General features: G+C 54.8%; 1 protein-coding gene across 1 annotated transcript in view; it reads left to right on the forward strand.

Moving 5' to 3' along the window:
* Nucleotides 1–20,331, forward strand: part of Rnf213 (ring finger protein 213) — a 90,464-nt gene that overhangs the window by 47,520 nt on the left and 22,613 nt on the right. Inside the window, exons 27-43 of the mRNA XM_090351336.1 lie at nucleotides 3,387–6,965; nucleotides 7,718–7,854; nucleotides 8,362–8,457; nucleotides 9,380–9,498; nucleotides 10,607–10,738; nucleotides 11,293–11,420; nucleotides 11,678–11,819; nucleotides 11,992–12,130; nucleotides 12,969–13,160; nucleotides 14,337–14,479; nucleotides 15,551–15,705; nucleotides 16,543–16,758; nucleotides 16,979–17,160; nucleotides 17,680–17,800; nucleotides 18,961–19,061; nucleotides 19,147–19,329; nucleotides 20,161–20,330. Coding sequence (XP_090207462.1) covers nucleotides 3,387–6,965; nucleotides 7,718–7,854; nucleotides 8,362–8,457; nucleotides 9,380–9,498; nucleotides 10,607–10,738; nucleotides 11,293–11,420; nucleotides 11,678–11,819; nucleotides 11,992–12,130; nucleotides 12,969–13,160; nucleotides 14,337–14,479; nucleotides 15,551–15,705; nucleotides 16,543–16,758; nucleotides 16,979–17,160; nucleotides 17,680–17,800; nucleotides 18,961–19,061; nucleotides 19,147–19,329; nucleotides 20,161–20,330 — 5,935 coding nt within the window. The remainder of the gene's footprint in view (nucleotides 1–3,386; nucleotides 6,966–7,717; nucleotides 7,855–8,361; nucleotides 8,458–9,379; nucleotides 9,499–10,606; nucleotides 10,739–11,292; nucleotides 11,421–11,677; nucleotides 11,820–11,991; nucleotides 12,131–12,968; nucleotides 13,161–14,336; nucleotides 14,480–15,550; nucleotides 15,706–16,542; nucleotides 16,759–16,978; nucleotides 17,161–17,679; nucleotides 17,801–18,960; nucleotides 19,062–19,146; nucleotides 19,330–20,160; nucleotide 20,331) is intronic.

The following is a 20,331-nucleotide window of genomic DNA, read 5'->3' on the forward strand; positions in this document are numbered from 1 at the left end:
ACTTGGGGCTCACTTGCATGCGGTATAGATACGCTGAGTGGGGAGGGATGTCTCAGATGCAGGAAGGTTTGCTGGTTAGAATGCAGCCACCACAATGCAGTGGGCAGAAGCAAGGCACCAACAAAGACTGCAGTGAGCACTTACATCCAAGGGTCCTGTATAAATTATGCACAGGGGCAAGCCCAGAGCCATTTTATTTCTTTTTTATTGTTGTAGAGGTGATACGCAGCAGGTACCCTTACGTATGTCAGATGATAAGTACATTTCTTTCCTTTTGCTCAGTATCATCCATTCCCTCCTTCTCTCCCATTCCCTCACTGCCATCTCTGCCCGTGAGCTGTGTGGTACACTTTCATCAATGTCCAGACAGCCCTGGGCCCCACTGCTGCACATTTCACCCTCTTTCCATTGACTCTGTGCCTCCCCCACCTTCCCTCAGATATGCACAACCATATATGAGGTAAAGAATACAGAGTCATCTGAAAATGATAAGACAAATTAAGGAAAGGTCCTTGGTTTCCTTATGAGGAGGTATTACAGTTTGTGTTTTCCTCCTAAGGCTGTCCTCTTTCGATCTTACCGTGTGTGGGTATCAGGAGACTGTGCGCTGTTTGTCTCTCTGATCTTAGCTTATCTCGCTCAACATTACTTGTTCTAGTTCCATCCATTTTCTTGTGAATGCCGTTGTTTTATCCTCTTTAATGACTTGTGATACCTACACACAGTGGAGTTCTTCAATTTTTTTTTTTTTTGGGCCAGTCCTGAGGCTTGAACTCAGGTTCTAGACACTGTCCTTGGACACTTTTGCTCAACGCTAGCACTCTGCCACTTCTGGCTTTTTCTGTGTATGTGGTACTAGGGAATCAAACCCAGGGATTCATACATGCTAGGCGAGCACTCTACCACTAGGCTAGGCTCCCAGTCCAACCACCCTTTTTTGATCCGTTCATCTGTAGTGGGACATGTGGGTTGTTTCCATCTCTTGACTGTTGTGAAGAATGCAGCAGTGAACACAGATGTGCAGGTGTCCTGCTCATGTCCTGGCTCGTGGTGCTCAGGATAGATGCCTAGGCCTGGTATGGCGGGGTCGGAGGGAAGGTCTACGTTTAGTTTCTTGAGGAACCTCCAGACTGCCTTCCAGAGTGGCTGGGTTAGTTTACATCCCCACCGCAGGGCAGTAGGGTTCCTCTTTCTCCACATCCCCGCCAGCATTTGTTGATATCTTCATTCAGAAGATTGGCCGTTGTGACTGGGGTGAGGTGGGATCTCAGGGTTGCTTTGATTTGCGTTTGCTTCACAGTCAGGAGTGAGGAACATTTCCTCGGGTGTTTCTTTGCCATTCTCACCTCTTCTTCTGAGAAGTCTCTCCTTAGTTCTTGTTCCCATTTAGTGATTGTTTTATTAGTTTGGGAGGGATTCATTTCTTCAGATCCCTGTGTATATTGGATATTAAGCCTTTGTCTGATGTATTGCTAGTAAATATCTTTTCCCAGTTGGTTGGCTGTCTTTCTAGTTTATTAGCTATGTCTTTAGCTGTGTAGAAATAGTTTTATTTTAACAGCCTCATTTGTCAAGTCTCTCTCCAATCTGTTGTGCCTAGAAAGTTTCTGAGTGTTTCTCTAAGTTCTAATGTCTCTCCTACTCTGTCTTGCAGTAGCTTCAAAGTTTCAGGTCTAATGTTGAGGTCTTTAATCCATTTTGAGTTGATGTTGGTGCATGGCGACAGGCTGGGATCCACTTTAGTTTTCTGCATGTGGCTTCCCAGTTTTCCCAGCACCATTAGTTGAAGAGGCTATGTTTTTTTCCACTGTGTATCTTTGGCCCCTTTATCAAATGTCAGCTGATTGTATGTGTATGGTTTTATTTGTGGGTGTTCCAGTCTGTTCATTTGGTCCTCAGGTCTGATTTTGTGCCGGTACCAAGATTTTTTTGTTTATTTTTTGTTTTTTTGCCAGTCCTTGGCTTGAGCTCAAGGCCTGAGCACCGTCCTTGGGCTTTCTCAAGGCTAGAGCTCTATCATTTGAGCCAAAGCACCACTTCCGGTTTTTTTAAATAATGTATATGGTACCAAGGAATCAAACCAGCGTCTTTGTGCTTGCTAGGTGAGCACTCAACTGCTAAGCCAAACTCCCAGCCCTCTAAGCTGTTTTTGTTATACTGGCTCTATAGTAGAGCTTGAAATCTGGTATTGTAATATTGCTTTCATTGCTGCTTCTGCCTAGAATTGCTTTGACTATTCTGTCTTTTGTTGTTCCATGTGCATTTTTGGATTGCTTACTTTCTCAATTTTTGTAAAGAACATCACTGAGAGTTTGATGGAGACGGCATTGAATTTGTATATCATTTCTGGCAGTATGGCCATTTTCACAATATTGATACTACCTATCCATGAACATGGAGGATCTTTCCATTTCCTGGTGTCGTCTTTGATTTCTTTCTTTAAAGTTTTATAGTTTTCACTAAATAGATCTTTGGTTAGGTTATTACAAGTAAGGTTGTTTTCATAAATTACCTTTCTGCTAGTACACTGTTGGCATACAGAAAGACTACTGATTTCTCTGCGTTAATGTTGTATCCTGCTATTTTGCCGAAGTGGTCCATTATTTCTAGGAGTTTTGGTTTGGGGGCCTTCAGTATAAGATCTTGTCATCTGCAAATAGGGCTAGTTTGATTTCTTTTCCCTTTGTGAATCCCTTTATGTCCTTTTCTTGCCTAATTGCTCTGTTGAAGGATTCCAGAGCTATATGGAAGAGGAGTGGAGAGGGTGGACGTCTCTCCTTGTTCCTGATTTTAGGGGAAATGGTTTTAGGCTTTCCATTGATTGTTGGTCTGTCTCATGTGGCTTTTATTGTTTTAAAGAATATTCATTCTGTTCCTAGTTTCTCCAGAGCTTTTAACATGAATGGACATGATATGCTGTTGAAGGCTTTTTCTGCATCTGTTGAGATGATCATGTGGTTCTTGATCTCCACTCTGCTGATGTGGTGAATTACATTTATTGACTTGTATATGTTAAACTAGCCTTGCATCTGTAGAATGAAGTCTACTAGATCATAATGTAGATTTTTGTTGTTGTTCAAAAAGGCATTTTAAAAGCAATTTAGGTTATAGCTGATTTTTTTTCTTCTTGGTGCCAATATTGGGTCTCGAATTTGGGGTCTATGTGCTGTCCCTTAGATTTTTCACTCAAAAGCTGCCATTCAAGTGCAACTACTTAAGCCACAGATCCACCTTTGGCTTTTGGTAGTTGAGTGGAAATGAGAAGAGTCTCAGGGACTTCCTGTGATTCAAACTGGCTTTGAACCACAGTCCTCAGATCTCGGCCTCCAAGGTGGCTGGGAGCACAGCTTCGTTGTAACTGTTCTACCCATGTCTCTCCTTTGCAGAGCTCGCATGTCCCTCCATTCAGGTTTCTTGACGTCTTCCCCAAAGTCACCTGCAGACCTCCGAAGGAAGTGATCAACCTGGAGCTGACTCCGATGCAGCGGCTCTGGGAGCTGGGCATGGATAGGGAGGAGTTCCGTAGCACAGTGTTCCAGAGACCTTTCCAGTATTTGAAACGATTCCATAAGAAAAAAAACCTGGACCTGTTTCAGTACCAAGAAGGCTGTGTGGAAGGCACCCCGGAGGAATGCCTGCAGCACCTCCTCATCTACTGCGGCGTGGTAAACCCGTCCTGGTCCGAGATTCGGAATTTTGCTCTCTTCTTGAACTGCCAGCTGAAAGACTGCGAGAACTCGCTCTTCTGCAAACTAGATTTCATTGGAGACACACTGAGGGGCTTCAAAAACTTTGTGGTTACCTTCATGATCTTTATGGCGAGAGATTTTGCCACCCCAACACTTCACACCTCGGACCAGAGCCCCGGCGGTCACCTGGTCACCATGGACGGGGTGGCTGAAGAAGATCTGGCTCCCTTCTCTGTCCGAAAGAGGTGGGAGTCGGAGCCTCACCCGTACGTCTTTTTCAACGGCGACCGCTTGACCATGACCTTCATTGGCTTCCACCTCCAGCCCAAGAGCAATGGCTTTGTGGACGCCATCAACCACCGCAGCGGGCAGGTGATCAAGAGCGACGTCATGACCACACAGCTGTACCAGGGGCTGTTGCTTCAGAGGGTCCCCTTCAACGTCGACTTCGACAGCCTCTCCAGACAGGAGAAGCTGGAACGACTCTGCTTGGCCCTCGGGATCCAGTGGGTCGATGACCCCGACGAGACCTACGAGCTCACCACAGACAACATGCTGAAGATCCTGGCCATTGAGATGCGGTTCCGGTGCGGGATCCCCGTGATCATCATGGGAGAAACCGGCTGCGGGAAAACCCGGCTGGTTAAGTTCCTCACGGATCTGCGCCGCGGTGGGGTCCGTGCCGAAACGATGCGCTTGGTGAAGGTCCATGGGGGAACCACCGCGGCCACGGTCTACTCCGCCGTCCGGGAGGCGCGGGAGCTCGCCATCCAGAACAAGGCTATCCACCAGTTGGATACCATCCTGTTCTTTGACGAAGCCAACACGACAGAAGCCATCAGCTGCATCAAGGAAGTCCTGTGTGACCAGACGGTGGACGGGGAGCCCTTGGAGGAAGATTCCGGCCTGCAGATCATTGCCGCCTGCAACCCTTACCGGAAGCACTCCGAGGAGACGATCCACCGCCTGGAGTCGGCGGGCTTGGGGTACCGGGTCAGGGCCGAGGAGACGGCGGAGAGGCTGGGCTCCATCCCCCTGCGGCAGCTGGTGTACCGCGTCCACGCCCTGCCCCCGAGCCTCATTCCTCTGGTGTGGGACTTCGGACAGCTGAACGACACCGCCGAGAAGCTGTATATCCGGCAGATCGTCCAGAGGCTGGCCGGCTCCGTGGCGGTGGACGAAGCCCACGCTCAGGTGATCACCCGCGTGCTCGCCACCTCTCAGGCCTTCCTGAGGAAGAAGGAGGACGAGAGCAGTTTTGTCAGCCTGAGGGACGTGGAGCGCTGTGTGAAGGTTTTCAAATGGTTTCATGACCACAGCGAGATGCTCTTAGCCCAGCTGAATGCCTCGTCCCATGTCAGCAGAAGTAACTTCACCAGAAACCCTGTGCTCTGGTCTCTGGTGATGGCCATTGGAATATGCTACCACGCCTCCCTGGAGGACAAAGAGTCCTACCGGAGAGCCATCTGCGCCTGCTTCCCTGAGCCGTACGACGACAGCACGGCAATCCTGGAGGAGATCACGCGCACGCAGGATCTGTTCCTGGACGGGGTGCCTCTCGGGAACACCATCGCCAAGAACCTGGCCCTGAAGGAGAACGTGTTCATGATGGTCCTCTGCATCGAGCTCCGGATCCCGCTCTTCCTGGTGGGGAAGCCGGGCAGCTCCAAGTCCCTCGCCAAGACTATCGTGGCCGATGCCATGCAGGGCCAGGCTGCCCACTCCGATCTGTTCCGCAGCCTGAAGCAGGTCCACCTGGTGTCCTTCCAGTGCAGCCCCCACTCCACCCCCCAGGGCATCATCGGGACCTTCAAGCAGTGCGCCCGCTTCCAGCAGGGCAAGGACCTGCAGCGCTACGTGTCCGTGGTGGTGCTGGATGAGGTGGGGCTGGCGGAGGACTCCCCCCAGATGCCCCTGAAGGCGCTGCACCCCCTGCTGGAAGATGGCTGCATCGAAGATGACCCGTCCCCTCACAAGAAAGTAGGCTTCGTCGGCATCTCCAACTGGGCCCTGGACCCTGCCAAGATGAACCGCGGGATTTTCGTGTCCCGCGGCCTTCCCAGCCAGCGTGAGCTCATCAAGAGTGCCCAGGGCATCTGCTCTTCCGACCCTGTGGCTCAGGACAGAATCCAGGAGTACTTCACGCCCTTTGCCAGGGCCTACAAAGCAGTGTGCCGGAGACAGGACAAGGAGTTCTTTGGCCTCCGCGACTACTACAGCCTCATCAAGATGGTGTTCGCCACGGCCAGGGCCTCTGCGAGGAAGCCTTCCCCGCAGAGCCTCACGCACGCCATACTCCGGAACTTCAGTGGCAAAGACGACGTCCCGGCCCTGGACATTTTCACGGCCAGTGTCCCCGAGGCCGTGTCTGCGGACAAGGTCAGTACTCTGGAGCTGATCAGGCAGAACATTTACAGGGGCCCGGAGGACGCGGAGTCCCGCTACCTCCTCGTGCTCACCAAGAACTACGCGGCCCTGCCCATCCTGCAGCAGATGCTCTGCGGAGAGGCCCAGCAGGCCGAGATCATTTTTGGCTCCGGTTTCCCCCGGGACCAGGAGTACACGCAGATCTGCAGGAACATCAACCAGGTGAAGGTCTGCATGGAGACGGGGCGCACGGTGCTGCTGCTGAACCTGCAGAGCCTGTACGAGAGCCTGTACGACGCGCTCAACCAGTACTACGTCCACCTCGGGGGCCAGAAGTACGTGGACCTCGGCCTGGGCACCCACCGCGTCAAGTGCCGCGTCCACTCGGACTTCCGCCTCATCGTCATCGAGGAGAAGGACGTGGTGTACACCCAGTTCCCCGTGCCCCTCATCAACCGGCTGGAGAAGCACTACCTGGACAGCCACACCGTGCTGGCGGACTGGCAGAAGGGCGTCGTGCGCGAGCTGGCCCAGTGGGTGCAGGACTTTGTGGAGGTGAAGGTCCAGCAGTTCATGGCCGGGCATAAGTACCGGGCTGAGGACGTCTTTGTGGGCTACCACTCGGATGCCTGCAGCTCCGCGGTGCTGCAGGCTGTGGAGCAGCAGGGCGCCGGGGACCTGGCCGACCAGGAGCTGTACGACAGGGTGCTGGAGGCTGCCAAGCTGATCCTGTTGGACTGCGCCACGCCGGACGCCGTGGTTCGGCTGAGCGCCTCCGCGCTGGACGCGCACAGCGCCCGGCAGCTGGCCGGCAGGTACTACCACACACAGCAGCACGACTCCTTCGCAGACTTCCTGCAGGCGCACCTGCGCAGCCCCCATCCGGAGCCCTGCGTCGTCCTCACAGAGGTGACTGTCCTCCCCCCAACCTCCCCCTGCAGCCCCAGGGTCGGGGCTCGGGATCCCAGGGAATGACACACACTGGTACTGGGGCTTTCGGTTTCCTTGTGCACAAGGAAGTTGAGTTTCAGTGTGGCTGAGTTTTGGGCATCTGCTTCAGAGCGGTACTGTGTCCGGCACCCAGACTCCTAAAGGAGGCTGCACCTCTGAGTGCAGGGTGCAGGTGCTGGGGGATCCACAGCGTGAGCTTAAGTGGTGGCAGTGTCAGCCTTGAGTGAAAGCTCAGATTAACGCCCAGGCCCCGAGTTTGCGGTCCAGGATCGGACAGACACAAAGAAAATAAAGTAAGATGTAGACGGGGAGGGCTGGTGCTAACTGCGTAGAGGGACAGCAGGTAGTGGGGGTCTGGGGTGCCCCTGAGTCTTCCCCTGAGCTAGCTGGGAGCTTTCTTCATGACTGAGAACACAGGATTGAGCAGCCGGCTTGGGCCAAGAGTGGAGTCCATCCCGGTCCCTGTGTGGCTGGTGGGTGTGGGAGTCGGGGGGGGGGGAGGCCAGGCTGCAGGTTCGGAAGCTTGGGCAGGGGCTTTCCAGGGCTGACTCCACCTGCGGGCGGGAGCCAGACCGCATTGCACCAAGTCTCAAGTAGAGACCACGGCTGAAGACACGTGGGCACTCAGAAGGACAGGGAGGGCACGGCCACTCTCCCACGGGAAACAGGGCACTCAGGCTCTGACCCATGTCCCGTGCTGTCACTTTCAGGTCACCACGTTCTCCAGGCTGCTCACCGGTCGTGACTGTGAGGCCCTGGAGGCAGAGGTGCAGGACTTGGCCTCGAGGCCCACACTGCTGTGTCTGCAGCAGTTTGACACGGAGCATTCATTCCTCAGGGGGGTCAGGTGAGCTGTGCCCACACTGTCTCCCTGCTGCCTCCTCGAGGTTCCCCACCACCACCTCTGTCCCCACCTCTCAGTCCCCATCGTGAGGACGCTGGGCTGGGCTGCCCTCCCTTCTTTCTCCACAGTGGCATCTGCTCTTCAGTAGGGAGATGGGAGCTCTCTGCTGGTTTCTGTAACCTTTGCATTCCCCACGACTGGGGGACATTTCTTGGTCCATTTCTTGGACAGAGAATTCCCTTAGAACTGGGTGCCAGTGGCTCTCACCTGTAATCCTAACTACTTGGGAGGCTGAGATCTGAGGATAGTGGTTCAAAGCCAGCCCAGGCAGGAACGCCCATGAGACTCTTATGTCCAGTTAACCAGCAAAAAGCCAGAAGTGGAGTTGTAGCTCAAGTGGTAGAATGCTAGCCTTGAACAAAATCTAAGGGACTATATCGTGACCCTAAGAATCAAGCCCAGTGCCTGCCCTCATGGAGAACTGACTTGCACATTCCCTCTTTCCTGCAGAAGCTGCCTAACAAACACCGCTGGGAACAAAATTCTCATCATCCAGACTGACTTTGACGACAGCACTCAGGGCGCCCAGCTCATCGCCTCGGCAAAGTACGCTTCCAGGGATGTAGGAAACCCACTGATCTTTTCAGGACCGCCCACCGAATTTCTGCCCTGAAGCCAGTAGACACAGATAGAAAAATAAGAAAGCTCTTCCTCACTGGAGGCACTGAGAGCTAGAGAAACTGCAAAAAATAAAATGAAGGGCTGGAGGCATGGCTCAGGCAGTAGAACACCTGCCTGAGCAAGCACGAGGCCCTGAGGTCAAGCTCAGTACTGAGAGGGGGTGGGAAAGGCAAAGTAATATAAGTAATAGGGCTGGGAGGTGGTGTACTGCCTAGCATGCACAGAACTCTGGGTTTCATACACAGAAAAAGCTAGAAGTGGTGCTGTGGCTCAAGTAATAGAGCGCTAGCCGTGAGCAAAAGAAACTCAAGGACAGTGCCCAGGCCCTGAGTTCAAGTCCCAGGATTGGCAAACATAAAGCTGTAAATAATAGAGTAGTGATAGGATGCCGAAGAACACGTCAGGTTTTTGGCCTTCATTGATTTTAAATGACACAATTTGAACTTTTACTGAAGGTTGAAAGGTGGTAAAACTATATAATTGCTTTTGTTCGCATTGGACGTCTTTATGGTGCTTGTAGTAGAAATCTGATACTTCCCGGATTAACAGTTAGGTATCAGATGAACTGTGTTAATTTGGCGAGTGTCGCAGATTGCAGTGTGCCGGAGAGTGATGTCTGGGCCTTGAAAGCATTGGCGGCCCAATCCCACTGGATGAGGCCCCAGACCCCGGGAGTGCCACCCGGCCAGGCCACACAGGTGTTAGGGCCCTGTGCCGAGGTGAGGGCACACTGAGTGAGGGCAACCGCCCTGCAGTATGTCCCCGTGGACTTGCATGGCCCCTGCCACCCCTCCACTGGATTCTGCTCAGTGGCTTTCTTAGGGCTAATTTTTGTTTGTTCCAATAGGTATTCTGCTATCAATGAGATCAACAAAATACAAGGAATGAATGGCTGCATCTTTGTCTATTTCATCACAAAGCTGTCCCGCATGGGAAGTGGGGTGCCCTACGTGGGGTTCCATGGAGGTAGGACCCCGCGTCACCAGTGTGACCCTTTCGTAGTGTCTGGGTTCTTGCTCATGGGGTCCCATAGCTGAAATCCGGTCGGTCGGTTCCCAGGATGGGCTCTTCAGATACAAGTAATTAGACGTCTCACACCCAGGGCCATGGGTCAAAGCCAGCGTCTTCACCCAGGCATGGTGCTGCATGCCTATCATCCCAGCACTTGGGAGGTTGAAGCAGGAGCATCATCAATTCACAGCCAGCCTGGGATACGGGATAAGGCCCTGTCCCAACAGAAAAGCAACAAAGGCATTTGTTGGGGGATTTGCTGTGGCTTCAGCATTTCCCATGTATGGGGGCGCAGGGGGTGCTGGCCGCCTCTTCTGTGTAGGGACCACACCTTCCTACCCCTGGCCCCTTGACGGTGTGCTGTGCCCGATTGCAGAACGTGCATCTCTGCATTTCTCTTTGTCTCTGCATTTCTCTTTGTCTCTGCATGCTTACCATCTGTGTTGTGTAACACGATGGATACTTCAGAAACGTGTTCCAGAAACTGCATGGAGAAGGGGAAGCAAATCCAGCCAACACTTCATAGCCCTTTCCCGTGTGCAAGCTCACACACACTCATGTGTATGCACACACACGTGCCAGCACTGGGGCTCAAACTCAGTTTTACACTTACTCTTTCACTTAGTCTCTTTGCTCCAGACTAGCACCCTGCCGCCTGAGCCACCACTCCACTTCTGGCTTTTTACTGATCAGTCAGCATTAAAAGTCTTTTCGCTTTGTTCTCCAGGCTGGCTTTAAACCTTGATCCTCAGATCTCAGCCTCCTGAGTAGCTAGGATGACAGGTGCCAGACCCCTTTACTCTTGTTGACATGGCCGCTATAATGAGACCAGCACCAAGAATTCTAGCCTTCTCCATCCATCCATCCATCCCTTGTGGTGTGTCTGGTTCTGTCGCTGATGCTGTTGATGTGCAGATCACAGCATAGCTCCTGGCATGGCCTTAGACCCTCAGCAGCCATGAGAGCTGGCCTGGCACAGCGGTCCTGCTCAGAGTTCCTAGAAAGAGGCCAGGGAGGGACGGAGGGAGGGAGGGGAGGACTGAGGGCTCCGTGTTTTCTACAGGGCCATGGCGATCGGTGCACATCGACGACCTTTGGAGATGCGCGCTCATGGCCTCGGACGTGACCAAGCTCCAGAGCGTCACCATCAGCCAGTTGTTCTGGCCAGGAGACAAGCCTGCCCCTGAGCAGAGAGGTGACCCTCTGGGGACCATGCAGGGGTGGCAGGTGGGAGGTGCCCAAGTGTGGCAGCCTGGTCAGTGCTGGGGCACCCTTGAGCCTCGGCGCCTGCCCATCAGCTGCCAGTTCACCCTCAGAGATGCCAGGAATAGGAGGCCTGCTCACCGCCGCGGAGTGTAGGGTCAGGCCTGTCATCGAATGTCACACATTCCTTTTTGGGGGTACGGGGTCACAGAGCTTGAACTCTGGGCCTGGGCCCTGTCCCTGAGCTCTTCAGCTCAAGGCTACATCCCTACCCTGGAGCCAAGCCCCACTTCCCGTTTTCTAGGGGTACATTGGAGATCAGAGTCTCAGGTCCTTTGTGCCCAGGCTGGCTTTGAACCTTGATCCTCAGATCTCAGCCTCCTGAGTAGCTGGGATGACAGGCGTGAGCCACCGCGCCCGGCTCACACATCCCTTAACTGAGGCCAACATTGCGATGCCTGACAGGTCCCAGCTTGGGCCCAGGCCAGCCGACCCCGCCTCACCCCTGTGTGTCCAGGTGCTAACCTGAGTCCACTTGATTTGCAGGGGAAGATGAGCAAGAGAAGGACATGGATGTAGACAGCTCCTGGTCAGGGGAGGGGACAGAGACTGGAGTGGAGGCGGGAGGGCCCGAGGCCATGGAGTGGTCGGCCTCTGGCCCCGGAGAGGCTGAGGTGAGTCTTTGGCAGTGGTGTCTTGGCCCCGGCTGGCAGGAGGCAACGTGGAGACCTGGCCACAAAGCGCTCCCCTCAGGCTGTGTCCTCAGTCAGCGTTCACTTCCGCCATCCCCCCTCCCTGCGGGTGGGGACCCAGCCCTCCTGTCCTCTGAAATCGGGACCTTGGGGCAGGCGCGTGGCCCCGGTCAGCGGGCCGGGCTCTCCCAGGCGTAGCTGGCCCCGGTCTTGCTGATGGGCTGTCCTGGTGGGCACAGGTGCTGGACACCACACGGCTCCTGCGCAGCTGCGTGCAGGGCGCAGTGGGGATGCTGAGGGACCAGGATGAGAGCAGCTCACGCAACACACGCAGGGTCGCCATTCTTCTCAGCCTCCTGGAGGAAGGCCATGAAGACAATGGTACCGGCCGGGCTCCTGTGTCCCCCCGGGGGGAAGTAGGGGGCTCTGAGGTGGGAGTCTCCCTCTGGGTGCGGGAATGGTGCCTTTCATGCCATGGCCGGGTCTCCGGGCGACTCTTGAGCTGTGCCCTAGGATGTCCCCTCGCCCATGGTGTCCCCTCCGCCTTTTGCAGCTGCTTTCTTGCGTGTGTCCAAAATGCGCCTGCACGTTCTTCTGTGCAAGCAAGAGGAGAGCCTGCTCTGCAGCCTGAAAGAGTGGGTCTCCAGGGAGGCGGCCAACCCCGACGCCCTGCAGGAGGCAGGCACGTTCAGGTAGGAGTCCAGGGGGCCAGCAGGAATGGGCAGGGCTCCACGCCCTGCAGGGGAATGGAGCTGGAGGGCCGCTCCCCACCCGAACCCCGTGTCTCTTGCAATTCTTTTCATAACAACAAAGAGCCAGGCATGGTGACACACACCTGTGATCCCAGCTATGCGGGAGGAGGAGGCAGGAGGATTGAGGCTGTCCTGAGAAAAGCCAATGGCAAGACCCCTTCTCTTAGGTCCTCAGTTTTAAATTAGTGAAGTAATTCTTTGCTCATGGCTGGTGCTCTACCACCTGAACCACACACCTGTACCTCCAGCTTCCTGCTGGGTAATTGGAGATAACAGTTTGAGAGATGTTTGCCAGGTTGCCTTCAAACCAAGACCCTCAGATCTCAGCTTCCTGCCTAGCTAGGATTGCAGGTGTGAGCCACTGGCACCTCATTTTATATTCTTTCTTTATAAAACCTGGAGATTCCAAAATGTGCCTTAGAATACAGTTACATGTTTAAAACAGATACTTTTCCACCTTTGCAGTGGAGGTGAGGTTCCAGCCTACTAGCTATTAAATGAATGTCCAGTTCAGTTGTCTCTACCCAGACATTTGTGTTTGTGAATGTCTCTTCTTAAATAAAATAGGAGGAGGAGGAGGAGGAGGAGGAGGAGGAGGAGGAGGAGGAGGAGGAGGAGGAGGAGGAAGCAGCCCAGGTTTCATGCTGCTGTGGTGTGGGGTAGAGGTTTTGCAGTGCTCCAGGGAGGGGGTTAAGGCAGGAGCCCCTGGGCACACTCCCCCTTCCTCCCCCTCCCTCCCCCCTCCCCCATGCACAGCCAAGCCCTCTTCCCGCTGCAGGCATACCCTTTGGAAGCGTGTGCAAGGCGCGGTCACCCCACTCCTGGCCAGCATGATATCACTCGTGGACAGAGACAGCAACCTGGAGCTGCTGAGCAGGCCTGACACCCCAGCCTGGGTGCGGGATCTTTGGTTGTTTATCTTCAGTGACGTGAAGTTCCTGGACATTCCTCTTGTGGCGAGTAACAACGCGTGAGTAGAAGACTCATTTCACAGGAAGGGAAGACACATGCCACATGCTCTCCCAAGTGTTTGGCTGGCGGTGAATGTCCCCTCTAGAGTGACACTGGTACACTTGTCACAGCTCAGATGTGGCCTTGAGAACCACAGTAGCACAGCAGTGAAAGGAGGCAGTGGAGTCTCCCCTCCTCTCCCAGGCCTGTGCAGCTGCTTGCCCTCTGCTCCCTGCCCCCCACCCCCTGCACCTCTGCCCCATGTGGCAGGAGCTGGATAGCCCCTGGGAGTCCCTGTGGGCTCGGGCTCAGCTGACCTTCTGAAGTGGCTTTCTAGGTGGCAGAGAACTTTGGGGTTGGGGCCTGGACTGATGGTATGAATAAGAACGGGGTGCTGAGGGCCGGATGGGCCTGTGCTTTAGAAGACATGAGAGAAAACCTGACGTCAACAGTTGTGCTTGTGTGCAGAGGAGCCAGGGCCAGGCCAGGGAGGGAGAGACAGGGCCCTCCAAAAGACCTGGCTCTGGGGCTGGGAGTGTGGCCTAGTGGTTAAAGTGCTTGCCTAGCATGCACAAAGACCCGGGTTTGATTCCTTGGTACCACATACATAGAAAAAGCCAGAAGTGGTGCTGAGGTTCAAGTGGTAGATCTCTAGCCTTGAGAAAAAAGCCCAAGGACAGTGCTCAGGCCCTGAGTTCAAGGCCCAGGGCTGGCAAAAATAAATTAATTAAATAAAAGACCTAGCTCTGTCAAGATTTTGATTTTTTTTTTTTTTTTTTTTTACTTTGGCTAGTTGGTCCTGGGGCTTGAATTCAGGGCCTGGGCACTGTCCTTGGGCTTTCTCAAGGCTAGAGCTCTACCACTTGAGCCACAGTACCACTTCCGGCTTTTTCTGTGTATGTGGTACTGGGGAATGAAACCCTGAGCTTCGTGCATGCTAGGTGAGCACTCCACCACTAGGCCCCACTCCAGGCCCCTCCCTCGCCCTTGTTGTTGTTAATTTGCTTGCTTGCTTGCAGTGCTGGGCATGGCTGGGGCCTGGTGGGCTGCGTGGGCCCCACCTCCAAGGTGCCCCCCCTGCCCCCAGTGCGGCCTCCTCTTGTAGGACTGGGGTCTCTGCGGCCCCTGCTGGAGATGGTCTGGTGTTCCACCACACACCGTAGTCTCCCTCCCCTGTCCCCCACCATACATCCAGAAGTGAGATGCCGCCCCCCATCCTGGTGCAGAGTGGCATGAGCCTTCCCGAGCACGCGTGCAGCAGCGTCCCGTTCAGCTGGAGAATCAAGGACTATCTGGAGGAGCTCCGGATCCAGGCTCAGTACATCAGCGATGCTGAGGGTGAGGATGCCCGGGCTGGGTCCAGGACACTGCGGGAGAACCAACCTTTCCTCCCAGAGAACCTGCCGACCAGCTGCAAGCAGTGACGGGGAGTGCTGGTTCATTTGGGAGATTTTGACTTGGCCTGTGGAATACCCGCAGGTGTCTATCATTCTTGAATTTTCTGTGGGCAGAGTCTCCAACAAGGGGTCCATAGCCTCTGAATCACACCGTGAGGAGATCTTCAGTGACCACACAGGCCAGCACCTGCTAGAAGCTGGCATCTCTTTCCTCCGTAGGGGACCTGTTGACTTGTCCGGCTACCGGTCCCTCGAGCCAGGCAGCTCTCACTTGGCTACAGCATGCCCAGGGCTTTGGTTGTTGCTATTCCAGGAAGCAAAAAACAAAGACCAGCAATAGCCCAGATGTTTTAGAAAAGTTGCCTTTTACCCATTGAAACTGTTCTTCTTACAGCACTGGTTAAAATACTCAAAGGAGCAGACATCAGCAGCGCATACCTGTAACCCTAGCTACTCAGGAGGCTGTGAGATCCTCAGATCTCAGTTCAAAGCTAGCCCAGGCAGGAAAGTCCATGAGATTCTTACCTCCAATTAACCACAAAAGGCCAGAAGTAGAGCTAAAGTGGTAGAGTGCTAGCCTTGAGCACAAAGAAGCTCAGAGACAGCGTCCAGGCCCTGAGTTCGAGCCCCAGGACTGGCGAAAACACTCAAAGGAGACCTTAATGCCGATCAGCATTTTCCTGCTCTATGGGAGTAAAAGTGACCACGTTTGTCTAGGAACCAGGGCCTGTCTGCCAGGAGGCAGGCCTCTGGCTGGCGAGGACTCGGTCTAGGATGGTCTCAGGAGCTGACTCGGATGTTTTTGGTTTTGTTTTTCCCTTCTTGGCCGCCTGTGACCTAAGCTTCACATAGGTTCTGCCTTCAGCCCATTTTCCTTCTGTCCAGCCCAGGCCTGCTCCCCTCTTCCCTACAACAGCAGGCACCCTACACGGCTGCCCCTCCCCAGGGGCATGTCTTCCCTAAGCCGAGGTTTGGCTCATGAGGCCACTTGTGGCTTCCTGTCTGCCTGCAGGGCTCTCTAAGAAGCTGGTGGAAATCTTCCAGAAGACTCCCCTGGGCAGCTTCCTCGCTCAGCTCCCTGCAGAACAGCAGCAGGACCTCTTGCAGGACTACACAAAGGACTTCCTGCTCTTGACCAGAAGAGTGTCCACCTACGAAGAGCTGAAGGTAGATGTTCACGGAGGAAGACTCAGGGCTGCAGGCTCAGCTCCCAGCAGCTGGCACTGTGTCGTGTGTGGGGAGCGGAGAGGGTCCTCGCAGGCCCTGGGTGGAGGCCTCTCCAACTGTTTACAGCACACAGGGCTGGGCCTGGCCCTCAGCTGGGGCCTCGGAGACTGGAACTTTGTTCCCCACGGGAGTCCTCTGATTTCTTGGTAGCATCCTCTTCGTAAATGGCTGGTTTTAGCCAGGTGCTGGTGGCTCACACCTGTAATCCTAGCCTGTAATCTCAGGAGACTGAGATCTGAGGATGGCGGTTCAGAGCTGGCCTGGGCAAGAAAGTATGTGAGACTTGTATTTCCAATGAGTCACAGAAAAAGCCACAAGTGGCACTGTGGCTTAAGTGGTAGAGCAAAAGGAGTCCGGCAACAGCATCCAGGCCCAGAGTTCAAGCCTGATGACCAGTGAGAAGAAGAAAAAGGAAAAATGGTCAATGCACTCCAACAAAAAGCAATCAGGAAATAGGAAGCCTGCTTTTTTGGTGGTGGTGTTAACTTTTCAGTAGTTCAGATTTTTTTTTTCCGGTCCTAGGGCTTGAACTCAGGGCCTGAGCACTGTCCTTGAGCTTTATTTTGCTCAGGGGTAGAGCTCTACTACTTGAGCACAGCATTACTTCAGGCTTTTTCTGTGTATATGGTACCAGGAAGCGAACCCAGGCTTTGTGCATGCTAGGCAAGCACTCTACCACTAGGCCACACTCCAGGCCCCATGTAGTTCAGATTTTCTGCAGGAAAACGTGTCTTCCTAGTCTCGTGCGCGTCCTCCTGAGCGCCTCTGTCCCTCCAGTTCCTGCAGCTGGCCCTATGGTCCTGCATCGGTGAGCTGCAGGCAGTGCTCTGCTGGCCGGAGTGGCCGCTGTCCTTGCCATGGGTGCATCTTGCTTCTGAGCGCTTCAGGACACGGCTGCAGACCTTCTCCAGAATCCTGACCATCCACCCGCAGGTTCTGCTCAGCCTCGCTGAAGTCCCTGAGCAGCAGAGGCATCTAGCTGGGCATGAGCTGGTACATCCCCGCTGCGGAAATCTCGGGCCGGGGGAGCACTGGGGCCCAGGGTGGGGCAGTGGACGGGCTGTGGGGGGCCGTGTCCCCAATGGTTAGACGCCCTGGGCAGTGCTGTGGGCACAGCTCAGGGGCTGAGAACACCTGTGACTATGCCAGGAGGTTGGCTGTATGGACGGGGGAGCAGGGACCCTTCTGAGTTGGGTGCCCATGCTCTTGGCAGACACTGGACGCCTTTGCGGCCATGGCCAGTGTGGAAATGCTGACGCGGGACCTCCTGCTGCCGAGCCCGGAGGCCTGGCTGCGGCTGGTGAAGAGCCTGTCTGTCCCTCTGGAGCTGGTGTGTTCCAATGGGTACCTGCGAGACTGTGGGGACATGGCCAAGGTTGTCCTCCAGAAGGTCAGGTGAGAGCTGGGCACCGAGGCCGCCGGGGCGTCCGGGCATTCAGGCTGCTGGAGCGGTGGCCCCCGGCTGGCTTGTCCAGGAGCAAGCAGGGCCTGCACTGTGCATTTGCTGAGTCCTTCCTCACCACCAAAAGCTTGCCAGAGCCAGATAAAAGATCACCACAGGTCCAGGATCACAGGGGACAGTGAGGGTGGCAGTGGCCTGCAGGACAAGCAGAGGGACAGCCATCGGGGTTGGGGGCAGTTCCTACGTGCCTATGAAAGCTAGGCAGGGCTTAAGATGCAGAGCTATGGTGAAGACGGCGTCTGTGAGGACAGCCGGCCTGGCCTGCATGTGCCCAGCCTGCAGGAGCCGCGGTGTCGGTCAGGAGCTGGCACAGGCTGGCAGGCTCTTCCTCCCCCTGGCGCCTCCTCTCCTGCCCCTCCTGGGCACCTGCCTGGCCTCCCCCACCGCCCCCTCTTCCCCGCCTCTCAGGCTGGCTTGTGAGCACTGAGTGAGTGCCTCTCCCCTCTGGACAGAGCCTACTGGAGTCGCATTTTCTCGGTGGCACTGTTCGTGGAGCACGTGGTTCTGGAGACCAAGAGCCAGCTTCCCGAGCTCAGCCAGCTGGTGACGGAGTGTGTCCTGCTCCTAGACAAGGTGAGTGCTCGCCCGGCTCCAGCCTCGGGACGGGAAGGAGAGTGGTAAACACTAGTTACGAGGCCTCGAGGCCAAGCGTCCGCCCTGTGCTCCTGATCACTTGTGCGGCTGCTTACAGGAATGTCTTAGCCATTTTGGATTAAAACATACATTAATTAGAGATAGATAGCTATCTGGAGGATTGCGGCTCGAAGCCCGCCCTGGCAAGAAAAGTTTGAGAGACTCTTATCTCTAATAAACGACTCAGAAAAAGCCAGAAGTGGTATTGTAGCTCAAGTGGTAGAGCGCTAGCCTTGAGCACAAAGGCTCAGGGACAGTGCCCAGGCCTGAGTTCCAGGCCCAGAACAAGAAAAAGAAAAAGATGAAGACATTTAGCAACAACAGCAAAAAGAATTATTCATGGCAAGCTAAGAACAGAGAACTTTTTTTTTTTTTTTGGTGGGTCTTGGGGCTTGAACTCTGGGCCTGGGCGCTGTCCCTGAGCTCTTCAGCTCAAGGCTACCACCCTACCCCTGAGCCTGGGCATAATCTCTGAACTCTTCAGCTCAAGGCTGCTGCCCTACCCCTTGAGTCACAACACTAGTTCGATTTTCTACTAGTTGATTGGAGACTAGTCTCATGGTATTTAGTGCCTGGGCTGGCTTTGAAACCTCGATACTCAGATCTCGGCTTCCTGGGTAGCTAGGACACAGGCGAGAGCCACCGCACGGCGGCGATGGGAATCCTTAATCTTATATTACACAATGGAATTGTTAAAAACATCTGTATTGCTGGGCGCTGTGGGACGGCGCTCAGGGACAGCGCCCAGACCCAGAGTTCCAGCCCCCAACTGGTACCACAGATAACCCAATAGATAAAGTAGATGGTGGGTACAGCAATGGTCGTGTGGTCTTATTTGAAATAGCTTCTAATGGTGGAGGTAGACCTTAAAAGAAAAGAGAGGATGAAGGGAATGAAGCCAGAAATCGGGAATTTAGTCCCCCAAACCCCAACACGTCCAGCAAAGGCCTGGAGAGCGCGGTGACCCTGAAAGAGCCCAGAAGGCCTGGCACCACAGATGCCCCATGGCCTGCGTGCCCCAAAGGTGGGTGGCGGGCCCTTCCCTCTGCTGCTTATCACCCTCTGGCTTCACCCCTGCCTCCTCCTCCTCCCCACCCCAGTGTCTCTGGGAGAACTCTGACGTCAAGACCTACCCGCCTTTTGAGGCTGTAATGAAAACACTTCGTGACTGCAAGGACAAAGCCAGCAGGTCCTTAGCCAGGTGAGCCTCGGCTCGGGACCGTGGCGGGGAGGGCTGTCACCTGGGCGGCTTCCACGCCAGGACTGAGGGCCTGCTTGGGTTCTAGGTTTGAGCTGCAGCCGTGCTTCAGCTGCCTGGGAGACCCCCGGGACCCTGTGTGCCTGCCCTGCAGCCACGTGTTCTGCAAGGCCTGTGTAGTGAGCCAGCTCGTCCCCGGCCAGATGTGGTGTCCTCACTGCCTGACCCACCTGCCCGACAACTTCTCTCCCACCGTTTCCCAGGAGCACAGGTAGAGCATCTTCTCTTCCTCCCCTCCTTCGTTTCTCTCCTTGTTCTTTTCAGATACAGATTCAGAAATAGCTCTCCATTGCCTTCCATCTGGTAGAAAGCCTGGCTCCAGAAAGCTGCCTTTACACTAATTCCGTTGGGGGCCTTGCCAGACGTCTGGGGCCTGAGGAGCCCGTCCCTCCCCCGTCAGACCCTGGTGATCCCAGCCGCTCGGGAGGCTGAGATCTGAGGACCGTAACTCAAAGCGAGCTCAGCCAGGGAAGTCTGTGAGATTCTTACCTCCAATTAACCACCAGAAAGCCAGAAGTGGTAGAGTGTTAACATTGAGTGAGAAAGCCAAAAAACAGTGCCCAGGCTCTGAGTTCAAGGCCCAGGACTGGCACAAAACAAAGTACTTTGTGTAAAGATCTGGAGACATCAAAAGTAAGAAAATAAGCCCAAAAGTGATCAGTGAAATAAAGCGCGGGAGAAGAGATCCGAGGGACTTTGCTGTAGCTTGTCTCTGGCTTTTCTTGTGGCACTGGAGGTAGAGGCTGTGACCTTGCTGGGTCTGTGCCGCCATGACCCGCGTTCCACCGCAGGCTGTCCTCTTAGGGCAGCCTCTGACCTGAGCTCCAGGGCTCTCCCCACTCCTCCTCCTGCCCCCCTACTCCTGGGGGAGGGCCCAGCTTGGAGTAGTTCATTGGAGATAAGAGTCTCACGGACTTGGCTGCCTAAGCTGGCTTTGAACCATGATCCTGAGATCTCAGCCTCCAAGCGGCTAAGATTGTAGGGGTGAGCCGTGTGCGTCCCGGCCTCCATGACCCAGCCCCTGACTGCCCCCCCCCCCCAGGAAAGCCATCGAGAAGCACGCCCGCTTCCGGCACCTCTGCAACTGCTTCTTTGTGGATGTGGTGTCCACCATGTGCTTTAAGGACGGCTCTCCCCCCGAGAAGAAGGTCGTCAGCAGCCTGCTCTCCTTGCTCTTCGTACAAAAGTGGCTCCCGCAGAGTGCTCCCCGAGG

Source organism: Megascapheus bottae, chromosome 17 (genome assembly GCF_031878675.1).
Source record: "Megascapheus bottae isolate mThoBot1 chromosome 17, mThoBot2.hap1, whole genome shotgun sequence".
Taxonomy (NCBI): Eukaryota; Metazoa; Chordata; class Mammalia; order Rodentia; family Geomyidae; genus Megascapheus; species Megascapheus bottae.